At 36.6% G+C, this 23,528-nt stretch overlaps 2 protein-coding genes across 3 annotated transcripts; both read right to left on the minus strand.

The window, feature by feature from the left end:
• Positions 1 to 1,608: 1,608 nt before the first annotated feature.
• serpinb1l4 (serpin peptidase inhibitor, clade B (ovalbumin), member 1, like 4) lies at positions 1,609 to 8,639 on the minus strand. Its single transcript, NM_199941.2, is given in 8 exon segments — positions 1,609 to 2,059; positions 5,740 to 5,907; positions 5,988 to 6,130; positions 6,237 to 6,354; positions 7,761 to 7,916; positions 8,007 to 8,162; positions 8,310 to 8,486; positions 8,575 to 8,639. Coding segments are annotated over 7 exon segments (1,302 nt in total). The 5' UTR covers positions 8,478 to 8,486; positions 8,575 to 8,639; the 3' UTR covers positions 1,609 to 1,666.
• Positions 8,640 to 11,922: 3,283 nt separating this feature from the next.
• Positions 11,923 to 18,868, minus strand: si:ch73-42k18.1. Of its 2 annotated transcripts, XR_012391296.1 has the most exons (8): positions 18,821 to 18,865; positions 17,837 to 17,905; positions 16,356 to 16,432; positions 14,121 to 15,119; positions 13,851 to 14,003; positions 13,580 to 13,672; positions 12,686 to 13,120; positions 11,923 to 12,178 (listed from the first exon to the last, which is right to left on the minus strand). XR_012391296.1 is itself a non-coding variant. In NM_001128575.1 (7 exon segments), coding segments are annotated over 5 exon segments (1,599 nt in total). In that variant the 5' UTR covers positions 16,389 to 16,432; positions 17,837 to 17,905; positions 18,821 to 18,868; the 3' UTR covers positions 11,977 to 12,799.
• Positions 18,869 to 23,528: the final 4,660 nt, after the last annotated feature.

Consider the following 23,528-nt stretch of genomic DNA (forward strand, 5'->3'; position numbering starts at 1 on the left):
TAAATAGTTGAGTTTTTAGCTGTTCCTTGAAGACAGCGAGTGACTCTGCCGTTCTGATGCAGTTAGGGAGTTCATTCCACCAACTGGGCAGATTGAATGTTAGAGTTCGGGAAAGTGATTTCTTCCCTCTTTGGGATGGAACCACGAGGCGACGTTCATTCACAGAACGCAAGTTTCTGGAGGGCACATAGATCTGCAGAAGTGAGAGCAGATAAGAAGGAGCAAAGCCAGAGGTCGCTTTGTAGGCAAACATCAGAGCTTTGAATTTGATGCGAGCAGCAACTGGCAGCCAGTGCAAACGGATGAGCAGCGGAGTGACATGTGCTCTTTTAGGTTCATTGAAGAGCACTCGTGCTGCTGCGTTCTGAAGCATCTGGAGAGGTTTGATAGAGTTAGCTGGAAGCCCGGCTAGTAGAGAGTTGCAATAGTCCAGTCTGGAGAGAACAAGAGCTTGAACAATATATATATATATATATATATATATATATATATATATATATATATATATATATATATATATATATATATATATATATATATATATATATATATATATATATATAGTCAGAAATCTTAACCCCCCTTTGATTTTATTGAATTTTTTAAATATTTCCCAAATTATGTTTAACAGAGCAAGGACATTTTCACAGTATGTCTGATAATATTTTTTTCTTCTGGAGAAAGTCTTATTCGTTTTATTTCGGCTAGAAAAAAAGCAGTTTTTAATTTTTTAAGAAACATTTTAGGGACAAAATTATTAGCCCCCTTAAGCTATATTTTTTCGATAGTCTACAGAACAAACCATTGTTATACAACAACTTGCCTAATTACCCTAACCCAGGCTTGGATTGGCCAATCGGGAGGACCAGGAGAGTTCCCGGTGGGTCGGTCCGTTTTTTTGGCCGTGAGGGCTTGTGTTTCTAGCTGCTTGCACTCTCAGCAGTCGCACTTTTTTCATTTATTTATTTGACCATAGCCTCACTCTTCTTATTCATTATTTTGCCGCAGCTCCACTCTTCTTATGTATTGTCTCGCAGCCCCATGAGCAAAATGTAGCCTGCAGGGTAATGATGATGTAACTATCATTACGGCCACACAAGTGTAACGCCGCCATTGTGGTCCAGTGGTCAGCACGTTGCAATACAGCGTGTTTGATCCTCACCTGAGTATTTATTTTTTCTTTTCTTTTCTTTTTAATTGTTAAGACATATAAAACTGTTAGGGTTGTTGAACATTTGAAGTTCTAAAGCAGCTGTTATCTTGAAAAAGATGTGATAGTGTCATTAGAAACTGAATTGGAAATGACCTTATTTTAATATAGTCAGTCGTGAACAGAGGTGGGCCGGTCTGATGCTTGAAACTCCAGGGCTGAAAAGGAGTCCCACTCCGGCCCTGCCCTAACCTGCCAAGTTAACCTAATGAACCTAGTGAAGCCTTTAAATGTCACTTTAAGCTGTATAGAAGTGTCTTGAAAAATATCTAGTCAAATATTATTTACTGTCATCATGGCAAAGAGAAAATAAATCAGTTAACACATGTATGAGGTTTATTCACCAGAAACTCCATAATGAAGTCTATTTGTTAAATGCATGCAGACAATTTCACTCAATCATTTACTAGAGACTTTATTTAACAGAGATGAGCAAGGCACTTGTATTTATCATTTTCAAGGAGAACAGAAGCGTCCATAAAACAGAATGGTATTGGTGGGATTGTGTCGGATGAAGAAAAGGAACGGATGATCTGCATTAAATATCTGTGCTAAAGTGCGAATTGAAACAACGGCGCCGGTGGCCGCAGCCGCTTCGGTTCCTTCTTCATTGACCTCAACAAAGGCTTTATGAATGACCTTGGACAGCACCAGGTCATTGCTGGAGGACATGCCTGTTAGATTAACCTTCTGTGGGTCAAACACATCCTCCATCCCCATGCTGACCAGAAGACTCTTCATGTCGTAGGTTTGCTCCGTCTTGAATTTGGGCAGAGAGACTTGAACTTCCTGTTGACGCATCACTTTGGTCCACTGCATGAGCTTCTCGTAGGTCAGTGCCTTCTCAAGCTGGAGGATAAGAGAGTCATGTTAAAAGTGGTACAAAGTTTATTGAAAACCTTTTAAAACTAATATGAATGCAAAAAGCTTGCCATATACTATATAAATAATACATTTATTAACACCAATGGTTCCGTAGGGAAGATGTTATATCTCTTCCTTTCCTCCAGGGGGAGCTGTGTGTTGTGAAAATCGGCTGTTGTTTGGCTATAGTTGTGTTTCCTTGTGTGAAAGTTAAGTAAGGTTGCTCTTCACAGAAGCTGTTTTATTTTGTTGAATATTTACCATCCATGTTATTTTAAGAGATATGTTATAGTTAGGACATTAACTAACATGTAGATGTGCTTATTTTTGATAGATTGGCTTATATTTTAGATTTTTTGAATGTGGTTTCCCATATATATATATACACTAGATATCGCATAGGGACCCTGAGCATGCGTCAATAGCGCCGCCATATTGGTACAGTGCTCCCAGGACAAGAGTCATTCAACCGCACTAGTCAACACAGTGTTATTACGTGAAGATGCGGGACTTTAGCGCTGTCTACGGGTGTAGTAACGAGCAAACAAAGAAAACAAAGCACAAAGGCAGAACATTTCATAGTTAAGATTTAGTTTTTTACGTTTTTGTATGTTCTGAACTTTTGTGCTAATCAGGTAACGTTATTGATGATAATACAGTCACTTAGCGCATTCACCATAAGGCAAAGCAGCTCCAACTCGCACTAAACACTCGGCTTATGCTAGTTGTGTTGAATAAAATCAGCAAACAATGCAAAAGAAATATGACAACGAGATGCTGCGCTGCCAGAAACTTGTATTATTGTCGGCTAGTGAAGGAGTCGTTCATAACGAGGATTCATTCACAAACGAATCGCTCCCTCCGTCAGTATGAGGAGTGAAAGCAGGAGAGGAGCTGTGTTTCAGGACATTGATTAGATCAAATCTATCAGGGAGGGTGGATAGTACATTTCTGTACACACAAACATGATCTTTTTGTCAGGAATGCCCGTGTGGTCACTGATCCATCAATGTAGAAAAGTGATGTAAAATTATAATTTTCGTAATTAAAAAAAAATGTGCATCCTAACATCCAGGAAAACTCCTGATCATAGATACATGTATATATGTGTAATTCTCTGGCTCTGGATGGCCACAGTCCTCCACTGTACCTCATTCATTTCAAAGGAGCGCTACCCTGTACTAAAATGGCGACTCTATTGACGCATTCCTTCCAATAGACAACAACAGGGTAGGCGACATCTAATGCATATATCTATGTTGGTTTCCATGTGGCAGAGCATATTTGATGTTGTTTTAGGTTTAATTGTGTTTTCATTGGTTGGTTCTCTATATTCTGAACATATTCAACATTTATAATTGCCAGTCGTATGTTGTATGACGTTGCTTCACAGCAAGAAGGTCACCAGTTTGAGCCTTGGCTGGGTCAGTAGGCATTTCTGTGTGGAGTTTGCATGTTCTCCCTGTGTTCATGTGGGATTATGCTCCAGTTTCTCCCTCAAGTCCAAACACACGCGCTATAGGTGAATTGGGTAAGCTAAGCTGCTCATAGTGTATGTGTGTGAATGACTATGTATGCATGTTTCCCAGTGATGGGTTGCAGAGCAGGAAGGGCATCCGCTGTGTAAACCATATGCTGGATAAGTTGGCAGTTCATTCTCTTGAGGCAACCCCAGATTAATAAAGGGACTAAGCTGAAAAGGAAATGAATGAATGGATGTTGTAGTTTTTCTTTTCAGTGTGTTTCTGTTCAGTGTTATTTAGCTGCAGCCACATTTATATTGTTTATTTATTATAACTTGTTGTACATTGTAATCTTTGAAGTTATTTTGTGATGTACTCAGTTGTGTTTCCTTGTGGGAAAGTTGTTGCAGTGCCATTTCTCCTGTGAGAGTAAAAAAATGAAGGAAAAGGGAAGCTGCTCTGGGGTGCACTTCCCAAACAATGACGCACCTCGCGGCTGAACTATTATAGTATCATGCATCGGTTGGGAAAAGAATGATGTAGTGGCGAGTGTCCTAAAACCCATAGTTTCTCTGTTGCAGATCCATCATTTGAGCCACATTAGCGTACTTCACGCTATTAGCTGAACCACACACACTTCAATAAAATCCAATATTAGTTTTGATAAAAACATGCACTCACTTTCCATATTAATTTGAATGTGTTAATGGCACATATAGAGCCTGTGTTTCCTTTACAAATATTATTGAGAACATGACATATTTTATTCTAAAACATAAAATGACTAACAAAAGCTAGCACCTATTCCAATTCATAAATCATATAAATGAATAATGAGGCTATTTACAAAGAAATTACATTTAATATTTATTATTTATTAGGCAATTTAAAAAATCCTACTTTAATTATGTTATTAATAATGTTATTGATGATGATGATGACGATTATTATTACTATTATTTTAATGCAATAGGAAATTGTTTAATTATTTTACATTTTTTTAAACTCTACTTTTACAAGTTGACACATGTAAACCACTGCAGCAATGTTCTAACCAGCAGGCCCAAGTCATATACAGTACAGATACCAAATAAATAACCTACTCGGAATTAAAAGCATTAACGTATGCTGTGTTTTTTTGTTTTCACAAGCTTTGGAGACATAACAAATTTCGCTTTTAAATAATAGGTCACCTATAGCGTTCATTATGAGCCACGGCTGTGTTCTAAATGACAGCAATGTTTTCAAAGTGCACTGCGCAAACAACTGTAAACATGAAGATCGCTAAAACTGAACTGTAAAAATGCTTTAAAAGCAAATTACACCTAAGAGTGATGACTTTAATGCTGGTTTTTATTTATTTATTTATTTTTTTAATAATTCCAAGTTTAAATGTTAGAATGTTCTAAGTCAGTGGTTCTCAAACTGTGGTACGTGTACCACTAGTGCTACGCGGGCTTCCTTCTAGTGGTACATGGAGGAATGAAATATGTCATGTACATGCTAAATACATTTCAAAATTTATCAAAAATGATGTATATAATATGCCATATATGACATATAGCCTATATTTCTGAGGTAATCTGCCACGTTTTTTTTTTTAACTGTGCAGAGTTGTAGCTGCTTTACTGGGCCTACTACACAACTGAATTTCAATACTGCTCATTTTGGTGGTACTTGGAGAGAGAATTTTTTTCTGAGGTGGTACTTGATGAAAAAAGTTTGAGTACCACTGTTCTAAGTGAATAGGGCATAGGGGGATAAGTGGGAATAGAACACAGCCAGGAACTATGTTTCTAACTACAGCTCCAGAGGTGTAGTTGCAGGCATACAAGATTGCGACGCAATTCGCGAATGTTCGTTAGAACGAAGGAATTGGGAAACGCCAAACCAAGAAACTATGTTTGTAATGACGGAACTTGCGACCTTAGCTGGCTAATGATGGTTTTCAAAAAACGCATGCCTGTTTGGCTCAACCACAGTCATGGTGTCCTTCTTATTCATCCTATTATACATACACACAATGCAGAGACTTTTTGGGGAAGCACAACAACGAAGAGGGTTACAGTCCCGTGAAGAAAAACCTTTAATATTTTCATTCCATCCCAGGCTTTTTTGTAGTTGAAAGTTTCCTTGAGTAACCAACAATGTTTTTGTATTGTTTTGCTGCAAAAAAGTCCTATTGAGTTCTATGGTTTTTACCTTCTGAAGGCCGGTGGTTGCGTCTTCAATCTCATCAGGAAGGATGATCAACATACTGAGATTCTTCCCCACATACGGCAGCTCCAAAATCTGACTGTTTATCTCTGGGATGACGACAAATGGAAATTGAGCTTTCTGGTGCATCATCTTCACTGGTTTAGTTTGATTCTGCAAAGCATCAATGACATTTTATAACTCTCATTTCTCATTTGTAGATACTTAAAGTCAACAAGATCCTGAAATCTCACCTTGTTCAGCTTAAACTGTCCATCTTTTGTGGCTTCTTTTGGGAATTTCTTCTCCCAGTTCCCCTTGAAGTAGATGGCGTTCACCAAAACCAGTCTGGTCATTGCATCAATGGCTCCTGACGGCAGCAAATCCTTGATCTTCTCTACAATTGAATATATATGTTCTTCCTTTAGCCTCGGTTCATTCACCCAAAATGCATGAATGAGCGTTAATCTTTAATAAATTCATGCTGTTTTATTCTTTATTACCTTGTGTGTTTTTCTCCACCCATTTGTTGATGTTGACACGTGAAGCTTCTGATTTATTTTTAAAGTCCACCTTCTCCAGTCCGGCTGCATAGTATTTTTTTGCATCACTGAGATATTTCTGTATCATTGCAAAATGAATGAGGTGCCATTAAAAAGTGAATTGTAGTTTATATATATATATATATATGTGTGTGTGTGTGTGTGTATATACAGTTGAAGTCAGAATTATTAGCCCCCTTTTGATTTTTTTTTTCTCTTTTAAATATTTCCCAAATGATTTTTAACAGAGCAAGGAAATTTTCACAGTATGTCTGATAATATTTTTTTCTTCAGGAGAAAGTCTTATTTGTTTTATTTCGGCTAGAATAAAAGCAGTTTTTTATTTTTAAAAACCCATTTTTGGGACATAATTATTAGCCCCTTTTAGCAAATTATTATTTTTTTTTGATAATCTTCAGAACAAACCATCGTTATACAATAACTTTCCTAATTACCCTAACCTGCTTAGTTCACCTTATTAACCTAGTGAAGCCTTTAAATGTCACTTTAAGCTGTATAGAAGTGTCTTGAAAAATATCTAGTAAAATATTATTTACTGTCATCATGACAAAGATAAAATAAATTAGTCAATAGAAATAAGTTTTTAAAACTATTATGCTTTTGATTTTTTTTTCAGAGGTGTTTGAATTTACAAATTGTACCCTGTTGCTTTAAGGAGTTTTAATATGAATTTATTGAATTGATAACTTTACGTCTACTAGAATGAAAATGTTTTCTTGAAGTTATAATAAATGTTATTACAGTTTATTTGTGCTGACGTTCTGTTTCTTTTTAAAATGCATTTGTCATGCTAACTTGTGTTGAATTCATTGAACTCTTAATTGTAAATCAACTTTGTAAACTTTGTTAATTGTTACAACAAACATTGTTTAGTTCATTTAACTCATAATTGTAAGTCAGTTGTGCAAATGTCTTAGTTAGTTGTTACAAAAAACTTTATTTAGTTGATTTAACTCATAATTTTAGGGCAACCAGGTAACTTTTTCAGGTTTTTGTTTCAACAAACAATTTTTAGTTGAGTTGACAAATCGTTTGTTGATATAACTTGGAATGAGGTTGTATCAACTTCTTCAAGCAATCAAATAGATTAAGTTGACTAAAGAAAGTTAGTTCACTCAACAATTTTACACTAAAGTTGAGTGTACTTACATTTGTAAGTCAACTTAAACTGCTTAAATAAGTTGATACAACACAAAATAGTTAGTTGTACACAAAAATTAGTTGAAACAACAAAATCACTCAAGTTATAATAACTTACATTTCTAATTACAATAAACTCACAATTTTAAGGCAACTGGGTAACTCACTTTTTTAAGTCAAAACAACAAATCATTTTTTACATTGTAGAAATGTGCTGAAACAATCTTCCCTCCGTTAAACAGAAATTGGGGAAAAAATAAACAGGGGGGCTAATCATTCTGACTTCAGCTGTATATATGTAGACTTGTGTCATTTGAGTCTTACCTCAAGGAACTGGTAGGTCTGCTCTCCGTAGAGGCGGTTGGCGAGACTCAGCACATACGGGGCTCCTGGTTTGTTCAGTTCACTCATGAACTTGTTGAAGCTTGAGTGAATTTGCTCCTCAGCTTTTTGTCCAGGCACCGGCTGAGCAGGACATTTCTGTTTACATCAAGTATTTAGTCATGTTAATCAGGATATGCAGCAGTGTTTTCAATCACAGAGTCGTGAGGTGAATGTTTGCTACTAAACCTTGAGGTCGGCAGGTAACTCAAACTTCTGTGGCTGTTGCAGCGCTTGTGGCTCATGTTGACTCTTGACTCCACATGTTATCTGGGGCTTCTGGGTTGCTTGTGCAGGAGTTGGTGTCGCTCCGCCAGGTTTGGGAGGATTGTTAAAGCCCAAGACCTGCACAGTATTACATTCATTCATTTAGCAGATGCATTTACATGCATTATTAACAAGCACTAATATGGTAGTAAACATAGAACATCTAATGTGAATGCACTGCTCAATGCTAAAAAGAAGATGTGGCTAACATAAACACACTCTCACCTTAAACATCTGATCTGCGGTGTTTCCTTTGGCACCGAGCGACACCATGGCCAGAGCCGAGGAGATGCTGACAGGAGAATAAAACACATTTCCTGATGCGTTTCCTCCGCTGATCTTCTTGAACAGGTTGAGGGAAAACTGTGTGTTTGCTGCAGACAGAGACTCCATTTTCACAAGCTGCACAACAGAAACAGGAGTTTAAATAATTGTAACATCTTATTTATCATCACATTACTCTAGGTCTAAACAACAAGCTGAAGAGTACCTCTAAAGAAAATCGAGTGAGCCAGAATAATCAGCAGAAGCTTCCCAGTGTGTCTGGGGTTGAATGAACTCTCTGGTATGAGTGTTGTTCTTATAAATGATGCCTCACCCTAAACCACCCTGTCTTAAATCCAAACCCAGCCCCCGTGAAACTATAAATCACGTAATTAAGTGTAGTTTCTGTTACTGAGATATTTATTGTTGTGGAAAGCTAACAAAACCGATAAATTAAGTGATGTCATTTACCCTTTGCTAATGCTGACTGCGCAATATATGCGAGTTTTATTTGTTATTTGCATGGATAGCGTTAAAAATAGACTTGTATTTTATGCTGTTTGCATAATGTGACAATAAAATCACAGCTTAAATCAACTGACAATTATTATATAATATATATATAATGACAAATAAAATCAAAAAATATGTAAAACGTGGTTTTAAAAGATAATAGCTAAATGTAATAGCGTGTACAGTGTAAAATATATCTGTTAATTTCCATATTTAAGATTTACAAGTGTTTTCAGTTCATTTACGATTGTGAATTGCATAATGGGATGTTGATCTATGCTGTTGACTTTTGATGTTAACAATTTAACTGTACAGTTCAACTAAGTGACTTTTATTGTGATTTTAGTAGTATGAAGTAATATATCGTATAAGAAATAAGTCTGTGAAATAACAGAGGTTTTTAACAAGGTTTTTGTAGTGTAATATACAACACCAACACAGACAATATATCACTTTAACTAATACAAATGTTTTTTAAAAATTAAAAATGCACTTTTTAAAACTTTTTAAAGTTAAAAGTTGTTGTAAGAAAGATCAAGGTCCCATCATTTTTACGTTTTGTCAGTTTAGTGGCTAATTTGTACGAATTCGTACGAGTTCAGTCATATGAAAATGTATGATTTTAAAAAGTAGACGTGGCACCCAACTCCGCTCCTAAACCCAACTGTCATTGGGTGATGAGCAAATCATACTAGATTGTACAAATTAGCCACTAAATCAAAACGTTACGAATTGCCGTGATATAGCATTGAAATTGCTAATTTGTGGATTTAAAAAAAAAATGCAGCATTAACAATACAATTTTTCAGTGTGCATTTTTTATAACATAGAAATCCTGGAATTTTTGACAGGAATAAAACAAAATCTGTGTATAAAGGCCATTTTAAACCGAATTAAATTTGTTTTGTTTGGTTTTTATGACAGGTAAACGCTTGTTAGAAATAAAAGAAACCCCTGGAAAAGCTAAAACATGCACGAAATTGAGGAAAGATTAATTATATAATCATAATTATGTGTGCAATTATGGTTTAATTAATAATTAATTAGAGGAAATAAGAGTCATAAAGTAAGGCTTTTAATAACCAAACCAAAGGAAGAAAGTCAGAATTATACCCCCCCCAACACATTTCTAATCATAATAGTTTTAATAACTCATCTCTAATAACTGATTTATTTTATCTTTGTCATGATGACAGTAAATAATATTTGACTAGATATTTTTCAAGACACTTCTATACAGCTTAAAGTGACATTTAAAGGCTTAACTAGGTTAATTAGGTTAACTAGGCAGGTTAGGGTAATTAATTATTGTATAATAATGGTTTGTTCTGTAGACTATCAAAAACAATAAATAGCTTAAGGGGGCTGAGAAATATTCTCCTTAAATGGTGTTTAAAAAATTAAAAACTGCTTTTATTCTAACCAAAATAAAACAAACAAGACTTTCTCCAGAAGAAAAAATATTATCAGACATACTGTGAAAATTTCCTTGCTCTGTTAAACATCATTTGGGAAATACTGAAAAAAGAAAATAAAATTCAAAGGAGGGCTAATAATTCTGACTTCAACTGTATATTTACATCAAGTGAGAGACCAACACCGTACCATGGCAGTTTAATATAAAAAAAATATGCAATTAAAATAATGTGTAAGATTTGCAAATATCATTTCTCCACTGCTTTTTTCCCATATTTGTTCTGAAGACTGAAAAATACACAATAACTTACAGTAAATACTGTAGTGCGTTTGAACCAACAGTTCAGTACTTGAATTAGTCTGCCTTGGCAGAATCAATAGTTGATATGGTAACACAACTACACCAATATAAACAAATGGCCCAATTCTGCAATTTACTTACACTAGACTTAACTATAGAGTAAAGTCTAGACAGAATACAGCTGCAGATATGCACATCAATATAATATCATTTTTATGACACTGTAAACAATAATTAATATTTTTACAGTACTGTGACGCTTGGGTTTAGGGTTGGGGTAGATGTTAAATAATACAATTTATTTGATAATTTAATAAATAACATAAATAATACTTGGTACAACTACTGTTTTACGTTACTGTGATGGTTGGGTTTAGGGTAGGGGTAGACAATTAATGAGATATTTAATAAATAATATAAATAATTCTCATTAAGAGAATCGTTCCGGCTGCAACCGTATCTGATCTAGCAGCAACAAAACTATAGTGTATATACTACAATACACCACAGTTTACTGTTGTCAAGTATATTACAGTATTTATTACCATTTATCAGTTCATAATAGTTATTACTACAGTATGCTGTAGCATTCGATAACAAAGAGTTGTAAATACTGTAATACATACAGCACATTACACTTCACTATATGGTTTAAAAACACTATAGTACTTACTATAAATGACTATTGTGAGGTATCCAGCCTACTTGTGGAAAGGTAAAATAAATCAAACCAAACAAATAGCAAAGTCATCTGGGGGGTTTCCATATAAGGTCATGTTTAGTTGTGCAAACATGTTGTCATCTCCATAATTTGAGTCAAAAGCTTTGATTTGAAGCCAAAGAATTCAGATTTTGTAAGGTTTCAGGTTTTGCCACGGCTTTTAGCTGCTGATTTATTATTGGTTTTCATTATTTGTGGCTCTCTTCAGTTAATAGTAGACTTATAAAGAGTCACATAAACATCATCATTCAGAAATGAGCATCTAGATCACACTGTAAGCCCGTACAGGTTGATTGAACTTAAAAAAATTATGGAAACCCGCTGCCCTAAAAAAGTTAATTTCGTCTTGTTGAAAAAACGAAACTTTTTAAGTTTATTGTACTCATTATTTCAAATGCATTTAATTAAACATTCAGTTGACCTAAATAAAGGTTTTTAGTGCACACTATTGACATCTTAGGTACAATAAACCTAAAAAGTCTTGTTTTTTCAACAAAACAAAATTAGCTTTTTTAGGGCAGCGAGTTTCCATAATTTTTTTAAGTTCAATCAACCTGTATAGGCTTAAAACATAAAATGTTGACCTAAATGTTGACAGATATTAATTTAACCTGAACAATTCACTATAAATGATTTATTGAAAATGCACCTACATTACAAACAAGGACAAAGATGAAAGATTTACTTTACAATTTATTTGAAATCACTTAGAAATATCACTTTTAAAAACAAGTGACAAAACAAGAAAATGCCTTGTATAACAATTACTCATTTATTACTATAAATCGTATTAAAACAATTATTTAAAACCTTTTAAACTGTTTTTACAAACATATTTAAATATTAAACAACCACAGTATATCAAGGGTTTTTACAATACTGGAATTCAATACCAATCGGTACTGAAGTTAAAAAAAAAAAAAGTCTATTTCCACCTAACATTTGAGCACTGTTAAGCACATTCTTAAGCAGTACTGATTTGCCATTGTGTTTACGTGCTCCACAGAAATGACTGTGAATGGCTGTGGTCATCGGATCACTGAACTTACTGCTGTTTACTGAGTGTAAACACAGATACAGGGACCCATGAGCGTTTTAAAGCCATAATTCATCAGCGGATCGCTTGTCAGCTTATAGACAGCTGATTAACTTGACTTTAAACACTCCAGTATCCCTGTATCTGGGTTTACGCTCAATAAAAAGTGGTGAGTTAGGTGAACCGAACACCTTCACAGTCATTTCTGTTGAGCATGTGAACACAATGGCAAATCAGTGCTGTTTAACAACACGCTCAACAGCACTTGAATGTAAGCGGGAATGAACATTTTTTAAATTTCAGTACCAATTGGTATCGAATTCCAGTATTGTGACAATCCTACATTACACCGTATCATTATAGAACATTAACACTTGCCAAACACTAAGGCAAAGTTTTACACTTTTCCATCACAGTTACAGCAGAACAGCAAGCCTGAAGGAACATGACTTTTCTGTACCTGTTTACATGGCAAGTTGATTTTTGACAGCCAGAATCTTACCCTTCAGCTCCTTCTTACCCAAACCCAGCAGAACTTGTTGAATGAAAAGAAGGGTATTGCCCATGCACTTTGGGTAGTCTAGGTGCAGTGCATAAGTTAAACCAAAAAGAAGACACATGGCCTGGGGTATGTTGTCTATATTGTCCATTACAACATTCCCTTCCAAGATGATTCCCACTGAGGATGGGTGGAGGCGGAAGGACAGGGGTTGCAGAGCATCTTCATTTTCCCGGTTAAGGATTCCAACGGGCACATGTTGGTATGAGTCTCCATCATCAGAAGCCTGACAACAATATACAGATAACAAAAATAAATCTTAGAGGTGTACATTTGATTTTAATATATATTAATTGTATTGAATATTTTTTTAGTTGTATTTAAAGCATTTTTGTGAATTGTATCCCCAAACATATCCAGTATTCAATAATATATAAAACATAAAGATACCACAAAACATTAAATGGCTTTTTTGTATACGAGTCATTGCATACGGCATTAAATTATTTGATACAATTAAATTACTAAAGATTTGATGTTATTCTACTTAGCATATTAGAGTTTTAAAGGTGTTATAACATGAATTCGAATTCCTCGTTTATCATTATTCCATTTATTAATGAACTACAATAAGACATTGTTTGGGTGATTTATTTATTGTTATTGCTAATATAGATGCACATTAAGAAACATAATACAAAAAACTTGTATTAATATACAAAAAAAATTTATCAATGATACTTACAAAACATGATTTGAAAAACTCAGATGGGTCATCACCAAGAAGTACTGGAAGCCCTCGAACGACAACACATCGCATGTCACTGAGGTCAGAGGCCTGAGGTGTTGCAGAGAAACATTGTATCATGTCAACATGAGAGAAAGGCAATTTTCATGTATCATTATTTAGTGTCTGTTACTGAGGATTTCAAAAGTAATTATATCAATTTCAAAATACAGGAAACAACGGCATCGATTTATATCAATGGCATGTACAAACAATTGCATATACAAACCTTGGCATCTAGCAGAAGACTGCTTAAAATCTGTCCAGTGAGACCTCTCTTTGACCTGAAGATCTGAATCAGCTGTGGGCAGTGATGATCAAGAGACCCATAGAATTCTTGCTTCAGATTCTTCCCAACTATTCGGTTGAATTCTTGATACACCTGTAGTAGTAAAACACAAAAAGTAAATTAACAACAGAGAAACATTAAAAATGAACAACTATCAAATATGTTATCATGTTTATCAATACTGTATTAGTTTTATTACAAACACTTTACCTGACTTTCAGTGAAAAGTGCTGGCCAACGCTGAAGTATCTGGCTTACAGGAGGCTTGTTGATCACAACTTCCTGTCTTCTTAAAGACAGAGTCACATCCATATTCTGATTAATGAAGGTAGCATCAGGTTTTTTTTTCTTCGTTTCATCTGCCAACTGCTGTCTGAGCAACTCAAGACTGGAAGTATCATGACCACTTGGAAGGTTAGGTAGATAGTTGACCTCTCCTTTCCTTGGTTTTTTTATGTTCTTGTTAGGTGGATCACTGCTAGTAGAGTATCTTCCTCTTTTTCCTGCATTAACTGTGACATCTGTGTGCCCAAGGCTTCTCATTTTGGATCTGTAATTTCCCATTTTGTCTTTCAAACTGTTTGTCCACCCACAGTGTCCAGAAGGCGATCCTGGTTCTTGAAGGCAGGGGTGGGTATTCACCAATGCCTTTGCAACACCTTTTAAATCGTCAGCAGATGGGTATGCTTTGAAGGAGTATATGGTTTCAGCAAGTTTCTGAAGAATGTCATGTTTCAGTTCTTTTGTCATTTTTAGATGCGTTCCATCCTTCAAGTAGATTAAATTGGCCTGACGCAGCCTGAATTCAACGTCGACCGAAAATTTCGGAATCAAGAAGATATCAGGCCATGGCATTTTCTTTTTCTGGGGTGATTCAGAAATCAGTACTGTATCTGCAGTACTTGGAGCATTACTCGATATTTCACTTGATGACTGCATTTCATCTTCTGCCACTGACACCAATTCAAGCACTGGGATAATTTTTACTGTTGGCTTCTCAGGGAGCTCTTCCAAAGCAGTTACATTGCAAAATTCATGATCAAAGAAAGGATCTCGAAACTGCAATGTAAAATTATAGTTCAGTCCAAGAGTGTTTCTGAGACAGTTGATCAAATCTTCAACTGAACATGGCTTTGAAGTCAGTGTGACTTTTCTGATATCAGCTTCTGTGAGAATAACGCGCAAAATCATGATTTCTTGAGAGGCCATCTAGAGGGAAATGACAAAAGAACCAATTTAGCAAAGAATAAAACGTTTCAATGTCACCATCAGTTTACCATGTACATTATATGCTGACAGGGGAATAATATCATTCAGATCTTCAAGTTGAAGCACACAAAAAGATGGCATAACTGGGCAGCAAAGCTCATATGAACGAAGGTGCTCAAAATACCATGATGTCATGACTTTGCACACAAAATGTACCTCTGCATTTACTGCAACAATCTGAGTTACTTGTTTAAAATCAGGTAGCCCTGAGCATGATCCAGCTGAAAGTATCATGTCTGTCTTGTAATCAATCCCATTAATGCAGACAGATGGTGCAACAAGAAGTGTATGAGTTTGAGGGAATTTTTGACCAAGAACTCTCTGAATGTTCTCTGGGAAAGTGTTAACTAACACTTGTGTAACCTTGGTCATTTCCACACCCAGTTTGAAAAAAGAACTGCAGTCCAACTGATGACTAAGAGCCCTCTGATGTTTCACTGCAAGGGTCATGGCAACATTCTTGAAGTTCTGAGCATCACGTATAACCTTTTTGAAGAACTTATGTTTCGCTTCAAAACGCATTGTCCAGACTTCAGTAAGTGGACCATGTACCCTAATTAGTTCAGTGTAGTGTTCAATGTAGTGGTGTTTTGGTCGTAGTGTAAAGTCAGGGAAGGTTGACTGCAGAAGATTCCTATGCTCTGCCACTTTGCACTCAAGGATGTATAATGACTCTTCAGTAAAGCGAGGTGCCACAATTAATGCAACAATGTCCTTGAGGAGCATGAGCACTTCCCATGTGTTGTCACCCTCAGGAATGTTATGGCCAATAAGAAAAGGAAGAAGCCTAATCAGACACCAATTCTCATGGCCATTTCCCCCAATTGTGCCCTTGGTTGAGAAGCCCTTTGAAACCATCTGAGGCTGATCAGTTTTGTCTGTGAACGTATAGGGAAATGTTTTGATGGCTTCATTTAATACATCTAGAGTGATGCATTTCTTTGCTATCAGGTCTTTGAGGCAAACTGACAACTCCACTGGGACCACTCCCTCGAAAACATCATGCAATATGTCAGGGGGATAACCACCAATGACATGAAAATGTTCTAAAATTGATGTGAGTGGGCACTGTCGTCTCACACCTGTTTCTCTACATACATTTGGATCATGCAGTGATTCTTGCACCTGCCTGTTGTGTGTATCTCTACCTCTAAGTTGAAATGCACCAGATCTTACCTCTTTGTGTTGTGCATCAGTCCTGGATGCCATGCAAAATCTACAAAACTTGTCCACAATGAAGCTTTCAGAAAATCCTGCAAGAGAGTGAGCACCAAGGTTATCTGCTGACACATAGAGTACCGTTCCTTTAACACTTCTACCAAGATGCTCAATGTAGACACCATGCTGTTCAAGAGTGGCTAAATCACAAAGAAGTGGGTGCAGAACTCTTTCATAACCATACTCTTTAATTATTTCAGTGTTGCACAAGAGAGCAAGCTGAATAGAGTTTAGTGTGGATCTGTATTTTCCATGCAAGTTTGCAATGACCCAGTAAAGTGCACACATCTTATGTTTTCGTTTAGATGTTCCTAAAGGGTTAGCCACTTCAAAATCATCAATATATAGACCCAAAGCGATTGTGAATTCATCACTACTAAGAAGGGCATTCCCTCTAAAGCCTGAGCCATCACTACATGTCCTGTATTCATCTGGTTTATGTTCGTGTCTTGACATAGCCTTATCCAAAATGTCTTTTTTGTTCAATAGTTTCTGTAGCATCTGTAAGAGGGGGACATATGCTACAGTTTTTCTGCCTTTCTCAACTACAAACTCCATAGGCATTACCAGAGCAAAGTTGCGCATTACATATGATGCTCTTCTTTTACTAGTTGCAAGACATCCATTTTTTCCACATGATTTAGACAATATGTCACTTTCTGCCACAACCTCAACCACCTCTTTCACAACTGCCTCATCTACATGTCCAAAGTGCTTCTGAAGAACAGCCTTTATGTTCTTTTGCAAAAGTGGCTGGGACAATTGAATTATTTGGCAAAGCTGTTGAGTTACTTCCTGAACCGAGCTCTCTGGTATGTGAAGGATGGTTTGCATTTTTAAAAAAAGAGCAGCTAAATTAAATTGTAACTGTTGTCTTAAATCTTGAGATTGTGTCTCGCTTGCTTCTGCATTCAAAACATCTTGGTCAAATTCACCTAGAAGCATCTCCTGTGCAGTATGCTCCTCCTGAGTGTCAACTACACTGTCATTTTCAGTCTCATTACTCTCTATCCTTACTATTAACTCTGGTTTAAACAGTGTCTCATTTTGATCTTTGTGATGCTTGCTTTTGTGTGCACTGAATGTGGAACATACACTGCTTTCAAAGTTACAGCCCTGAAATGGACACTGAACTTTTTGGTGGTCTTTGAGATGTCTACGCTGAAGGTGGGCAAAATATTCAGTAATCTGACAGGGTTCAAAAAAATCACAACGCTGACAGCGAAACTTCACTTTAATTATCGTTTTAGACTGTTGTTTTTCATTTTCTGTATGAACACGAGATAAGTGTATTTTAAGGCTATTGAAAGACTTGAACGTACACAAACATTCCTGATATATGCATGGAAATGGTTGGCTTCTTGCATAGCTCCCATGTTTAATTCTATAATGTTTTAATAAGTACCCTCTTTTGTCACAAGAAAATGTGCAATACTTACATTTCCAGCTCATCCTGGTTGGCTTTGCTCTGATTTTTCTGTAATGTGCAAATCTGCTTTTTATGTAATCTGCAAAATTACAGAAATACACATTAGATTACGAGCTGACACAACACATTTACATATTTTGATCTGTTATCACGAAATTTTCCACAAACAGCTATTGTTAACCACAAAAATATTCAGAGTGCTACAGGTATTTATCTAACGTTAGCTTTTCAATCGAATTAACTGAAAATGCACTTGCTAATGCCATGCTGAGGAGCACGAGGTTGCATATCTTTGAAAACTGCTAACATGGATTCATATTTCTATCATGCAAAGAAAGGGTCAAATCTCATTGCAATCTACGTTTAATACTTCACTAACGGAGAAATATATACATATATATATATAAAAAGCTCGAATAGGTCAGTGATAAATTTGCGCTTTATCCGCGTTAATGTTAACCGTTAGCTAAACATTTCTGAACCGCAGTCAAGTGAGCCGCCATAAGAGCTACCATCACTGAAAAAAGTAATCAGTTTACAAAACAGATAAAGCTTTTGTTAATGAGGATAACTTATCGAATGCAACGTCCACATTAAACTTTAGATGTGACGATGTTGTCACGTAATGTTAGATGGTAACTCTACGTTTATATAACGTTAAGAATGCGCGGCCGCGATCGGTTATAACGTAGCGAAAATGAACACGCTTACACATTCAAAACTTATATTAACCTTTTTACATACTATATTTCACATGTCACGAACCCTATTACGCATGTCTTGGCATTTTGAACGTCTTAGACCTATTTATAATTGTGGTAATGGCGGTTGCGACAGACCAGAACAATAGCATATCAAAAATTAACATGAAACTAACGTTAGACACAGCTTAGTCTTACATGTAGTTTTCTTTCTAATCGCTACATACTTTGTTAAACAAAACACAATGTATTAGCTGTTTGGGACGAAAGTATGAAATCGTACTAATACTCACAGTGTCCAGCACAGACATTAGAAAATGCGCGCTCACGCGGTCTCCACCAGTGACGTCAGTTCAAAGAGCCTGTCACATTTGCCCTTCCAATTCGTTCCTTTGACAACAGACTAGAATAAGCTCTGTTAAATACATTCAATTTAAACATTCCAGTAGAATCAAAAATATCATCCAAATCGTACAACAAACTAAACAAATAGAGTAATTGAGAAAAAACTTTGGCATTTATGTTTATTGAATCTAAATATTTTGAATTAATTCAACTTTAGGGATAACAGTGCAGGCGCCAACATGCAAAATATGATTTAAACGCTGTCAAATGTAATTCTTCAGATATATGTGGAGCTTTAAACACCTCGGCCTGCAATTCTTGCTCAATCAGTGAAAGATTTTGATTCCCACATTGTGTACACTCTGATCGGCCCTTGGGCTTGTAAAGCCCCACCTGCGAACTATAGTGAAATGGCATTAGTTTGCACACGCCCTGGTCAGAAAGCATAAAGACAACATTGTATGTTTGAGGATTGTTCACGGTTATAGTTTTCACATGGCGTCACGCTCTTAAAGATACGCCCCAGTGGAGTTGTTTTTCCAGGTTTGTTCTACATTGTAGATAGGATACTAACTCACTAAATTCTGTATTAAGTATTATAACATGGCTGTCTGGAATGCTTGATTTTGATTGGTCAGTTACAACAATTCAAGGTGTGCTATTTCACTATAATAACTGCTAAAATTAAAGGTCCCCTGAAGTTCTTCGAAATGTAAAAATATTTTATTCGATGTTTGAAGTGCAGGCACGTAGCCAGCCTGGTGACAGAGGAGGTTCTTTTTTCTCAAAAAGTGGACCTGTTTGCAGTTATACGCCTCAGTTTGTATTTAACTATGAGATTTAAATACTGGGATTTGAATTACTGGCCAAAGTTATTTAAAATTACACGTTATTACAATAAATATTCAATAAAAATATATTATATTAATTATATAATAAATATATTATATAATCTTAAATTACATAAAATAAATAAAAGGACAAATTCTGGACCTTTTGGCCGTGGGCGGGTGGTTCGTTCATTCGAATCACTCGAACCTGATTTCACACAGCCGCCATTAAAAATCGAGGCTGCAGTGGCAAAAACCCGGAAGTATCGCCTGAGTCACACAGGAACGTTGTGTACCTGGCTGTATCTAATTAGCGAAGAGAAATCAGCACAAGTTTATCATTTCAATGCCTTCCGAGTGACTCGAAGGTCCGTTCTGAATGGAAAATAAAAAAAACAGAAGTTTACACACACTATAAAAAAGGAACATAACCATTTTTTAAAAGAATGTCTGATGGTAAATGATACTGTCACGGTTTATGGATCTGTGTGTTCCTCCTGTATGTTATGTATCATGCCTTGTGTGTTGTCATGTGTGAGGGTGTGTGTTTGTTTACCTTTTGTGTTGACAGCGTGCTAGGATCAGCTGATGTCATCAGCTGACTTATCATCCTCCAGCTGAATCTCTTTTGGCTGGCTATATATTTCCTCCTGTGGTATGTGCTGGTTATCAGTCCGTTGGTTGTCCTTGTTTGTCCTTGTTCCTGACTGTTGTCTCCCAGTATCCTTCGCTGTCCGTTTCATGTCTTCGTCGTGGCCTGTGGCTCTCTTTTGTTTTGAACTTTCGTGTGTCCTCTGTTCATTAAAATACTCGCATTTGGATCCTCCCTGTCTAAGAGTCGTGACAGATACGAAACGTTTACTATTTCAGGTCCGTTAGGATTACCTAAATAATTTACATTTGCTAAATGCCAGAATAATGATGGATTTCAAAAGTTTACACACATTTCCTTCGTACTGTTTTAGCTTTGCTTTTAAGCTGTATTACTTTGGTCAAATGTTTGGGAATCCTTCCACAATCTTCACAATAGTTTGCAGGAATTTTGGCCCATTCCCCCTGACAGAATTGCTGTAACTGAGTCAGATTTGTTGGCTGTCTTGCTCGCACAAGCTTTTTCAACTCTGCCCACAAATTTTCTATAGGATTGAGATCAGGGCTTTGTGATGGCCACTCCAAAACATTCACTCTGTTGTCCTTAAAGCACATTTGAACTAATTTGGCAGTATGCTTAGGGTCATGATCTGTTTGGAAGACCCTTTTGTGGCTAAGTTTTAATTTCCTGGCTGATGTCTCGAGATGTTGCTTCAGTATTTCCACATAATGTTCTTTCTTCATGATGCCATCTACGCTGTGAAGTGGACCAGTCCCTCCTGCAGCAAAACAGCCCCACAACATGATGCTGCCGCCCCCATACTTCACAGTTAGAATGGTGTTTCTAGGCTTGTAAGCTTTCTCCTTTGTCCTCCAAATGTAACACTGATCATTATGGCCAAACAGTTCAATCTTAGATCCATCAGACCACAGGATACATCTCCAAAAATTATTCCTTTCCCAATGTGTAATTTATCAAATTGTAATCTGGTTTTGTGTTGATTCTGGCTTGTTGATTTTCTCATGTTGTCACACAAGGAAGCAGTGTGTTTGAGGATTTACTTAAATACTATTCTACAGTTGTGCCTCCAATTAACCCAAATCTTGTCAATTAGCCAATCAGAAACTTCCAAAAGCTTGACATCATCATCTGAGCTTTTCCAGAGGCAGAATAATCTTATTGTATGTACACTTGACTATCAAGAAAAGTTATAACACTTTCTCAAAAAATATCTCTCATTATTCTGCTATTAAGCACAACAGAAACATATGTGATAATCCTGACTGACCTAAAAGAGAAAAAGTTTAGTCACATTAACATCTGACTTTTTTAATGGTTGCCTTTTTATACAGTGTATGTACACTTCTGGTTTCAACTGTAAATGAATAAATGTTGATTATGACTGTGGTTTTGTCTAAAATGTCAAATTAAATATTTAACAGGAGGACTATCAATTCTGACTTCATCTGTACGAATACCAAGAGTTTGGGTAAGCTGGTTTTTGGATCATGCAGATGATTTGATTATATGATGTTCACAGTGGCCTGTGGTTGTTTGTGGGCTGTTGTTGTGATTGGTTGATCTGCTTGCGACAGGAGGAGGATTTGGTTCCCAGGCATGAATAGCTGTGCCAGAGCCCTCTGAATAATGGAAAGCAGTGAAACTCAATGCAGCACATCAAGAGTGCATGTTCTCGGAGCGATCGGCCAGATCTGCATGTGCTGCTCTCCAAAAACTGTGTTTGTAAGTCAGTCTGCTACTCTGCTTACAGCCAGGATAGCCACAAGCCTTAAAGAATCATGAAGGATCTCGTTTGCGTTTAAGGATGCTGCTGAAGTCTTGTTAATGCAGCGAAATAGCTAGCATTTTCTTGGAACATTGTTAACTTGGTTTAATAACAGTTAAATAATGATAAAATATGAGACTCTTTGTTTAAATATGCATCATATTGTATATTTACCATTTATGCCCTGTTGCCCTGTTGAAAAAAACAGCTTAAACCAGCCTAGGCTGATTGGCTGGTTGTAGTTGGTCAATCAAGCTGGTTTTAGAGGTGGTTGTCCACTTCTAGTCTGGTTTCCAGCCATTTCCAGCCTGGTCTTAGCTGGTCAGGCTGAAAAATGACCAGCTAAAACCAGCTTGACCAGTCTGGTTTAAGCTGGAGATAGCTGGTTTTGGCTGGGCTCCCAGCCTGGCTAGGCTGGTCAAGCTGGTTTTACCTGGTCATCTCCCAGCCTGACCAGCTAAGACAAGGATGGAAATCACCCTGGAAGTGGCCAAAACCTCTCTAAAACCAGCCTGGTTGACCAGCTAAAACCAGCCAACCAGCCTAGGCTGGTTTACGCTGTTTTTCTTCAGTAGGGTGCTAGTGTGTTATAAGGATTTAACAAGATGCTAGCAAGGTTTTTATCATATTGTAGCCAGTTTCTAACATGTTGATTTCCTAATGCATTGAAATGATTCCAGACTTGAGTTCAAACGTAATGTGCAAATAAATCTAAATGCCACACATTCATAAACAGTGAAGTTAAAATCTATGAATCGGCCTCCAGGATAAAGCTATCAGCATTTACCACAGATGTTCCAAAGGTAAGTGACACCTCAGAATCATACATTTTTAATAACGTCTGTCTCCATATATTGCGCTGGCCGCTTCAGATCAGGTTAACAAGAAACAAGCTACAGGAAACTAATGTGTCAGGTGAAATTATGCACAACAAACATTATCATTTGGTTAGTTGAAATCTATGACTGATGCTGAGCATGCCTTTATAATGATGGTGAATATGCAGGTTTGTAAAACCCACAACTTTAAGTGAAGTTTAATTTTAAACTAATTTCGAGAGGAGCATGTGCTCATGATTGACCCAGCTGGTCCACATTAGCCAATTATGATCCTCCAATCAAATTATCCCAAATCACTATACAGTACATATCCTCATTTCCTTTCTACAACTATCTTCGTCTGAAAGAAACCCCCCTCCTCCTCTTCTTCCTCCTTTATCCAGAATGGGCGGCACGGTGGCCCAGTGACTAGCACTGTTGCCTCACAGCAAGAATACCAATGGTTTTGGGTCCTCGCTGAGCCATCCGGTATTTCTGTGTGGAGTTTGCATGTTCTCCCCGTGTCCGCGTGGGTTTCCCCCGGGTTCCTCCCAACATCCAAATGTGCTCTATATTATAGATAAAATAAGCCTAAACCTTTTTTATAATGTCTTACACTCAGGAAGTTCG

Source organism: Danio rerio, chromosome 16 (assembly GCF_049306965.1).
Source record: "Danio rerio strain Tuebingen ecotype United States chromosome 16, GRCz12tu, whole genome shotgun sequence".
Taxonomy (NCBI): domain Eukaryota; kingdom Metazoa; phylum Chordata; class Actinopteri; order Cypriniformes; family Danionidae; genus Danio; species Danio rerio.